Below are 10,412 nucleotides of genomic sequence, written 5' to 3' on the forward strand. Positions count from 1 at the left end.
TTGCGTTCCTACAGCTCTGTTTGGTCCTCCCTTGCACCAGTAGTCCTATGCTACTGCAACCAAACAGACGGACAAACAGAGAAAACAGAGGGAGACACGACAACCAACAAACATTACAACGCAATAAGAACGTTCAAACAAAGCGATATGAATAATAAAGACGGGACAAACATTTAACTGGGTAATTGTGTGTGAGTGTAAACTGATAAAGACAGTAAGGTAAACCAACAACAGTAAAGACGCTAACAAACATTTAGGTGTAATTGAGTGTGTTTGTAGGGTGCTTTAAACTGTAAGACTGTGAACGTGAATTGGAAATGTTTATGTGTATGAAACCGGGTAACCTGCTGCGTGCTTTGACTGCGCACCCTCGAAGTTAGTGTGGTATTTTATTGGAATATGTGCATTATTGATATGTATGAATGATGTACAGGTAACAGGACACAAACATGAACAAACACTGTACAACTAGGGAAAAGTGGTTAGTTTGGGGGGAAAAGATGCCGCTCACGGCCCGAGACAGAGCCCTCTGTCACACACATGTCCAGCCAAAGTAGTTTTGAATCATCCACTCGGCGTTCGTTGTAAGGTTGAAAAACACAAACAACTTTTAGTCCACACGTGTCACAAGGCGTATAATTCCATCGAAATTTCCTTGTTGGATAATATAAAACTAAACATGACAGGACACGGTATGAAAACTGTTTGGCTCCACAGCTAATCTAGCCTCCACTCCGTCGCGAATTCCACAACTTAACTGAAGTAAATGCGCAAAGGTGCACTCTCTTAAAGTAACAGTGCACAGTTACCAAAAAATGGATGAAATGGTCTATTTTAGACATAGTTTAACTTTGTTAACTAAGTTCAATATTCTAACGTATTTACACATTATAATTTGTTAACCTTTACTATTCTAGAATCCAAAGGTTACAATTCAAACTGTACATCTTCAAGGAAATATATAAGGAAACTATGAGAAAATAACAGGCTGATCCTTGTCTCATGCATACCCAGCCCCTAATTGTTCTCTAGACTTAGAAACAATTATTAACCAATATACAACAAAAAGTCATGGGGTGCTTAAAGTCATAAGAACAATCCTGGGTCTTGTCTTCTTTCTTCTGATGTCAGAGGTCACTAGTACTTGACATACCATTGGAGTGCAGTCTTTACCACTGTCTCATACTGATTCTGGGAGAAGACAGACCTTGGTGATGGGTCTATCTAGTTCACTCGTCTTGGTCTTTACACGAGTCCGTCAAACAAGTCCATGTTCATCTGGTACTGACTGGATGACCTTGGCTATGACCCATGAGTTTCTTGGTGCAGTCTCGTCCACAAGCAAAACCATGTCCCCAGGCACAAAGTTTCGTGACACACGTGACCACCTTTGGTGTTGTTGAAGTTCAGGCAAACACTCTCTCATCCAACGTTTCCAAAAGAGGTCCGCCATGTACTGGACCTGCCTCCACCTTTAGCGCGCATAGAGGTCCTCATTCTGGAAAAGTCCTGGAAGTAGAGATGGCTTAGTCCTCAGTAGTAGGAGGTGATTTGGGGTGAGTGCCTCTAGGTTGTTTGGGTCACTGGAGGGTGTGGTAATGGGCTGACTGTTAATCATGGCCTCAGCCTCACAAAGAAACGGCTGAAGGCCCTCCTCGTCCAGTTTCTGTGGCCTTAGGGTGGAGCTGAGGATTTTTCTGATGGACCTGATTAAACGCTCCCATACTCCTCCATGGTGAGAGGCAGCTGGGGGGTTAAATGTCCACTTAATTCCTCGTTGAAGCAAAGTGTTCTCTATTTTGGAGATGTTCCACTCTCTGATAGCCCTCTTAAGCTCTCGCTCTGCCCCAATAAAATTGGTTCCGTTAACAGAACGCAGTTCCGCCACCTGACCTCTTCTTGCAATGGCATTAATAAAGGAGTCTGTGTCCAGGGATGCTGCTACTTCCAAGTGGACAGCTCAAATGGCTAAGCAGGTGAAGATGACGCCATATCTCTTCACAATAGCTCTTCCACGCCTTACTACAAAATAGTCTACTCCAGTTCTAGTGAAGGGTGGTTCATCTGGTAAGACTCTGCTCTGTGGCAGGTCTGCCATCTGTTGTTGTCCAGTAACACCATGTAGTTCTCGACACACAAGGCACTTGGATAGGACTCTTCTGATTGCTGTACTAGCACTGGGGATGCAGTATTTTAGACGCAGCTTGGATAGAACATGGTTGCATCGGTTGTGACCCACTTGCTTGTGGATCTCTTGGAGGATGAGCTCTGACACCCGAAGGTCCTTAGACAGGATGGCAGGGTGTTTGGATTCTTCTGGCATGGCTGCTCGACTGAGCCGTCCTCGAACTCTAAGAATTCCATCTTGAAGAACCGGGTTGAGCATGTATATGTGGCTGCTCTTTTTGACAGGCTCACCGCTTTGTAGTGTGAATTTGATGGAATTTCTTTCTCTTATAGTAACGTATAATCTCCAGTTCAGCTTCTTTCAGATCATCCACTGTGAGTGTTCTTTTGCTGAGGCTCAATTTGTGGCTCGACATAAATTTGTGAAATTGTGGTCTTTGTGGATCCTCCTCAGCGTCAGACGGTGCAGTGTCTGCATTCTGCTCTCTTCTCTTCTTAGCCAGGCACAGCAATGTGTCCCTTACCTAGTGCTCTATCAGTTGCTGCATTACATTCATCTCCATTGCTAATGCAAGAGGATTGATTGTAGTGTTTTTCTTGATCTCAGGATCTACTGTGGTGAGGTCTTTCAGGTGTTCAGGCTTCAGCTGTCAGCTGACTTAGTGAGAAAGTCTGGTCCAGAGATCCAAACTTAGTTCTTAGTTCACCTTCTGTCCTCTTGATGGGTAATCAGCAGGATTAAGGTGTGTGTTGACATGCCTCTATTGAGATACTGTAGACACTTTTAGAATTTCCGATACTCTATTGGCTACAAATGTGCGGAACCTTGTTACCTTATTGTTGATGTACTTTAGCACAGCCATACTATCTGTCCAAAACATTGAGTCTGCAAGCTGCAGCTGCAGTTCTCTCCTCAACATTCTGTCCATGTGCCTTGCCAGAGTTGCCGCTGTTAATTCCAAATGTGGGATGGTGGTGGGCTTGAGTGGAGCAACCTTTGCCTTTCCCATGACGAAGGCGCAATGGACTTGATTGCTGCTATTCTGCTTGACTAAGTAGGTCACTGTGCCGTAGCCATCTTCGCTAGCATCACAGAAATGATGCAATTGAGTGAATGGAGGCTCTCCAAAATGTGCTGGCTTGAAACATCGGTCAACTCCAAATTCACTGAGCAGCTGCAAATCCTTCATCTATTCAGACCACCGCTGAGCAAGCTGATTTGGAACTATGTCGTCCCAGCCAAGCTTTAGCCTGCAGAGCTCTTGCAAGATCTTTTTTGCTGGTAGAACCACTGGCGCCAAGATTCCTAATGGATCGTAGACAGAACTCACTATGGAAAGGATGTTTCTTCTGGTGGGAGGTTTGTGTTGGATGACAATTCTGAATTTGAAGTGGTCAGACTGGACACACCATTGTACTCCCAATGCTCTCTCTAAAGGGAGTGAATCTTGATCCAGGTCCTGGTCTTTTACTTCTTTCGCCCTTTCCCTCTCGGGTATGGCCACCAGCACCATTCGACTGTTGCTAATCCACTTTGTTAAACTGAAGCCTCCCCTTTGACAGATAGCCTTCAGGCTGTACAGGTCCCTGTTGTCTTCAGCACATCATCTGAGGACATAACTAGCACAGCTCGGTGACGAGGTAGCACCAAATAGGTGCACAACCATCCTGTACTCCACCAGACCCTTGCTGATGTCTCCATCTGGCCACCATAGAAACCTCAGTAGGTCAGCATCTCCTGGCGGGACCCTTACCTGGTGGAACATGGCTTCCACATCAGCCATAATAGCCACAGGTTCTTGGCGGAATCTTGTAATAACTCCAGTCAGGGTACTGGTAAGGGCTGGCCCCTGAAGAAGCTGCTCATTCAGTGTGGCTCCCTGATAAGAAGCGCCACAATCAAACAACACGTGTCTTGTGTTTTTTGGGATGGTACACTCCATGGTGTGGAATGTACCTAACCCTTCCATCTTTGCGGCTGAGGTCTTCAGCAGGAACCTCCATTGCAAAGCCCTTGGTGATCACATCACTCATGAAGGTGATATAGTCCTCACAAAATGCAGGGTACTTGAGAAGGCATGCTTCTCTACTATTGCACGGATGTTGGGTATTCAAAGCTCCTTGTTCTTCAGTGGTAAGCCAATACAGTAATACCCTTCTACCAGTCTGGCAGACTGTGACACACTGTCCATGAATCGAAGGTCTTCCCTGGACATCTCCAGCTGTTCTTCTTGGCTACCTTCAGGAAAGTCGTATTTGAACTGTTGGTTCCACAGTTCATTCAGGCCACAGATATTCTATTTGACATAACGTGTGCTGCTCCATCTCTTGTCGCTTCACAGTTGCCTTCCTTCAATGGTCCATTAACTGTCCATCCAAGGATGGTTCTTACAGTGTAAGGCCCATCATTTACACTCCTGATGACCTCTTCTGGTTCCATTGCCTTTGGCACATTAGTCCTGCAGTGGAATATTCCCTTTATTTGGGGATACTCTTTTGAGGGAAGACTTCTGTAAAGTTGTGGCCTTCTACACTGCTCACCTCTAGGCCTGTCACAATGTGGCTGCGAGCAATCCTTTGTTCTCCCATGGTTGTTTAGAGAATGTCAATCTTCCTTCCACGTAGGTTGAGCTCATTCATAAGCTCTTCGGTGCAAAAGGTGGCGGTACTGCCTGGATCCAAGAAAGCGTATGAAGTAACCACCTTGTTACCCTTCTTTGCCTTTACTCGGACTGGAACGATGGCAAGGATACTGTCTGTGTGCTCGGCCCCATTGCCAGAACACATTTTATTTGCTGTGTCCACCACTGATTGCAGACTGTTTCTCACCATACTCTGACGATTCTTTTTTAGGTGTAGCCTTGTCTTTGCTCTTCATGTGCAACACAGTGGGATGCGTCAATGAGCAAACTTCACAGTTCAATTTCTCCTCACAGAACTTGCTCATGTGCCCCTGTTTCAGGCAACTGAAGCACAGTCCTTTCCCACGGAGAAAGTCTGTCTTCTCTTTGTGAAGGGATTTCCTCATTTTCTTACATTGCACCATGCTGTGTTCACCCTGACAAAAGAGGCAGGGCTCGGTGAAAGTGCTGACAGAACTGGTAGGACCCTTCTTACTTGGCCTTAGCTCTGTGCTGACACTTGTTTGGTCATTCACTGGTGTCGCAGTTGTGGTGAAAATCGTCTTACCACTCTTTCTCTCTGACCTCAGGTTTACTGGGACTTGGCTTGCCCCTTGCTGCTGTCTTTAATATCTCCAAACAAGGGGTTTAGTACGACCTTAGCCCGTGTATTGATCAACTTGACAAGGTCTTTTAACTTGGGTCTTCGAGTTTGTTTCTTTTGAATACTGAAGGCAATACTCCTCCACTTTTCCCTCAATTTGTATGGAAGCTTATTGATAATGGCACGCATGCTGGATACATTATCCAACTCCTCCATATACTCCACATCCATCACTGCATTGCTACAGCTGGTGAGGAAGAGGGCGAGTGCGTTGAGAGCTTCACCTTCGTCTGCCTTGATTGTAGACCAAATTAAAGCCTTGTTTATATATGCCACAGAGATCCTGTATTCGTTTCCAAAATGCTGCTTCAAGAGTTTTTTTGGCCTCGGGGTAACCCTGGTCTGGATCCATATGTAGACAACTCCATACTAACTGTTGGGGCTGTCCACTGATGTACTGCTCCATAAAGTAGAGTCAATCCTTGCTTCTCTCTGTATTACTCTCCACGCTCGAATGCTCTGATAAAGAGTCTGTATTCCAAAGGATCTCCTTTGAAGACAGGAATGTTTTGAGGTGGTAGAGTAGCAAGTCTTTGTTGCTTTACCAGGAATTCTGTAATATCATTTTGACATTGCATAACAGTGAACAAAGTCTCTGACCTTGCTGAGCCTTCTGATTGGGCAGAACTAATAACTGAAGAACCACGGTTATCAACATCACCTATAGCTGAGTGAAATGTCTGAGCAGGATTACTGGAGAGTGGCGCTGGAATATGTTCAGCACTTGCGTTCCCATGATGCTCTGTGGCCACTCTATGGCTTGCCACAAATGAGACAGGCCCTCCATGACTATGACCTTCCTTTACCATAGTTGGCAGCTTCTCATGTGACTCAGAGCATTTGTCATCATTTGTGAAGCATTTGATCCCCCAAACTTCTGTAAAACTTCCAGTTTAGCGTCTACAGCAGCTAAAGCAGTCCGAATCTCAAGCTCTTGCCTCTCAGCCTTAAGCTTAGCTTCTTGCTCCTCCAAAGCTTGTCTTTGCCTCAGTGCTGATGCCTGTGAAATAAGTGCAGCCTTTTCCAATTCTGCTTTCAAGTGTGCAGAAGAAGCAGAAGATGCTGAAGAATGACCAGAGCTTGCTTTAGACCCTTTGGACTTCCTAGATGCTGCTACCGATATGCTATCTGAGGGGAGAACATTTTCATTGACTTTCCTTGCTTCCTCCATACGTCTATAGACATCTCTTATCCATGTATCAACTTGTTCCATGAAGTCCCTGAGTAAATTTGCCTTTGGTTCAAACCAGCACTGCTGATCATTGTTCATTTCTTCTTCTGACGTAACCTGCTGAAATAGCCTTTTAACTGCAATATTCAGCTCACAAAACTCTCCAAAGAGCTGACTGAACTAACAGCCAACTTGGTCTTGACCACCTCCAAATTGCCATCATCATCCATCAAATGAGTTCTCATTTCTTTTCATTGTAAGCTGACCCAATTTAGCCCTCCTTACACTTATTTTCCTTTGTAATGTATGTTTTATAGCCTTGCCCGTAGGTTTCACCAGCCGTTTTTACACTGTGGCTGAATCTTCATCATCCTTCACAACTCCTTACAATTCACGATTAGCCCTTATCCACTTGCTTGTTGTGGTTAGCTAAATACGGCAAAATGCTAAAAATGTCCTTCAAAGTCACACACAAAGGACACCAGAGTCATTAGCTTGTCATTCAATGCTAATTAGCATAACTATTCACTGCAGGTTTTCATACTAATGTTACTGCAAAATGGGATCTAGCTGGAGGTTATGTCCAGCCAAAGTAGTTTTGAATCATCCACTCGACGTTCATTGTAAGGTTGAAAAACACAAACAACTTTTATTCCATACATGTCACAAGCAGTATAATTCCATTGAAATTTCCTTGTTGGATAATATAAAACTAAACATGACAGGACACGGTATGAAAACTGTTTGGCTCCACAGCTAATCTAGCCTCCACTCCGTCGCGAGTTCCACAACTTAACTGAAGTAAATGCATGAAGGTGCGCTGTCTTAAAGTAACAGTACACAATTACCAAAAAATGGATGAAATGGTCTATTCTAGACATAGTTTAACTTTGTTAACTAAGTTAAATATTCTAACGTTATAATTTATAATATAACATTATAATTTGTTAACCTTTAATATTCTAGAATCCAAAAGGTTACAATTCAAACTGTACATCTTCAAGGAAATATATAAGAAAACTATGAGAAAATAACAGGCTGATCCTTGTCTCATACACTGATAATGGCGTGGCCTGTAAACTAGTGTGAAAGGCCTTGTGTTGCAATCAAACTTGGAATCATGTCAGCTATTTGGAATTTCTTTAAAACTGAAAACAAAGAACCCAAACAAAGAGAAAATGGAGTTTGTTCTAGGGGACTGGTAGAGTAAAGTCAGTTTAGAATATCATCTCCTTTGGACATTTTTGTTCACACATACAGCCCCTCTGGTTAGAATCCTGATTACCTGTGTGAAATGACTTGTGATTTTAGAGTTTCTATTTTGAGGACAGAGAAGTTTCTCTTCTTGGACTCATTATGTATCTCCAGGTTGTAAACTCTAGGGGCAAGGCCTCTAAACTGAGAATATTTAGGGGCATGATATTTAAATTACGATTGTATTTAGCTGCCACATTTATCAACGCTTGATCATAATTATGCTTAGATTGGCGAGATACGGACGTTTCATGAATCACACGTGAACCCTGTCGTGAGATGATTTCTGTGCTCGGATCTGTGCTGGTTTCTACGTTAGATTGATAAATGAGGCCCAGTGAGTTTTCCTTTATGGTGGTGATGGGATAACTGGTGTGATGTCTGCGTGATGTGGGTCAAACAAATTCAAAATTAACAAGATACAAGGAAAACCAAAACTAATTACCGAAAGCCATACTCTCAGAACAGAGGCCATGGTCACAAGCTCAGGTGAACAACAAACAGACCATGGCAAACTGACAACCAGAAAACTTTTAAAACTGAAACTTATTCATACATGGGATAACGCAACAGTGTCCAAAGCATTCAAGTACTGCAGTTAACTCAGCACTGAATGCATAGCAAAGCAACCCTTAACCAGTAAATCTCAGAAAACAAAGCAAAGAAGCAGCTGACAGCCTCTTTGTTGTGACACCCCTTAAGACACAGCTCCAATAATAATAAAAATAATAATAATAATAATAATAATAATAATAATAACAACAACAACATACTGTAATCATGAAACATAGTCGTAAATTCAAATATTTGAATGTTGAAGTGAAATTATTTATTTGGTAATCTGTATTCACAATTTACAATCCTCTTTTTAAATTAAACATTTGAATTAAACAAATGAAACACAAAATAAACCACTACAGTAAAGAATTTATACCTGTTAACATGTATGTAGTTTAAACTATTTTTGAACTACTTCTGTTCTTCTGTTTACTTTTTATTGTAAATGAGCTCTGAAAACTCTCTAATGAAATCTTAGAACTTGTTCACGAATTTTGGTAAGTTTTAGTCCATAAATGATGGGGTTTACAATCGGAGGTATAACAAGGAATTCCAAAGCCAAGAAATTACGCAAACTTTGGGGGAAATCTCTTGATCCATACCTGCTGTACATCACATCAAATAATGTAGCAACAGTAAAATTGAGCAAGACAAGCATATGTGGAATACATGTCTGCATGAATCTTTTCCTGCTTTCAGCTGACTTCTGACAAGCACTGACTAGTCTGATATATGAACAAAAAATAAATAATGCATGACAGAAATATACAAGAATTAATATGTATCCATGTACATTATTTACTGTTGTAGAAGAACATGACAGCTTCACAACTGCCCAGTTTTCACAGTAAAGTTTTTCAATACTGGATCCACACAAAGTAAGTCTGGTTGTTAACGCTATGCCAGTGGACATCCAAAAGAATGGAGCAAGCCAGGAAAAAAGAATACATTTCATAACTGTGTAGTTTGTCATTTTTGTGTGATATTCTAACGGCCAACATATTGCCACATACCTGTCATATGCCATTATTGTTAAAGTTGAAAAGTCACATAAAACAGATGTATAGATAACAAATGTTTGTAAGAGACATCCTGCATATGAAATCACCTGGAACTCAGACAGTAGATCATACATGAATTTGGGATAGAAGCCAGCAGTTCCATAAAGGGCATTAATACACAGATTACAAAGGAAAATGTACATTGGCTCATGTAGCCTTCTATTTAATATTATAGTGACAATAATAGTCATATTGAACCACAAAATCACAATGTAACATAATAGGGTTATGCTGAAGAGCATGTATTGAGTTTCCATTATTTCACTAAACCCAGAGAGAGTGAACACTAAAACACTGCTTAAATTCTTCATGGTGGCTTGACTCTGTAAGAGTAAACATTTTCATGATTTAATCCTTTCAGACTAATGAGTGGAAAGGTAATCTGATTTTATTATCTTTCATGATATGTCCACTCGTCTGTGTTTATCTAAACACTGAAACTAATGAAGCATAGAAAGCATCAATAAAAAAATATTAATTGAACAGATGTACTTAAATCTATATATCAATATGAATGTGAAAATTAATACAAATTTTAAAATAACATAACTTCTAAAAAGTATTCCTTTTTTGTATAAAATATTTCATAATAGATTTTAAATACAATGACTAAAAAAGAAAAATCAAGAAAAAATCAAATTCTCTCTCTACTTCATGAAAATTATTTCTCCAAGAATTACTTCAGTCTGTATTTTGTTCTTCTCTGAAGCCAGTTAGAATAATGATGTTAAAGAAGGGATATAAAGAGGCAGTGTATATGTGCTCAACTACCCTAACATTACCTCTGTGTCTAAGCAGGCTTTTTATATAATGTGCTTCAGTAACTCGTGATTTACAGCCCACTGACACTGAAGGGACAAATGCTCCTGCGATTTTACAAAATTAAATAATAAAAAAGGATCATGATGTAATGGATGAAAGGCATATGGGATTTTTCCCCAAACCTAGAAATAAGA

The 10,412-nt window shown here is 41.3% G+C and overlaps 1 protein-coding gene across 1 annotated transcript; it reads right to left on the minus strand.

Annotated features, from left to right (window-relative positions):
- Nucleotides 1–8,858: 8,858 nt before the first annotated feature.
- LOC115814171 (olfactory receptor 6N1-like) lies at nucleotides 8,859–9,767 on the minus strand. Its single transcript, XM_030776897.1, has one exon. It carries the CDS (start codon nucleotides 9,765–9,767, stop codon nucleotides 8,859–8,861), a length of 909 nt encoding a protein of 302 aa, XP_030632757.1.
- Nucleotides 9,768–10,412: the final 645 nt, after the last annotated feature.

Source organism: Chanos chanos, chromosome 6 (assembly GCF_902362185.1).
Source record: "Chanos chanos chromosome 6, fChaCha1.1, whole genome shotgun sequence".
Lineage (NCBI taxonomy): Eukaryota > Metazoa > Chordata > Actinopteri > Gonorynchiformes > Chanidae > Chanos > Chanos chanos.

Excerpts from the sequence above, each read along its gene's own strand:
- LOC115814171 (XM_030776897.1), bottom strand. The coding sequence starts at position 9,767 with ATGAAGAATTTAAGCAGTGTTTTAGTGTTCACTCTCTCTGGGTTTAGT.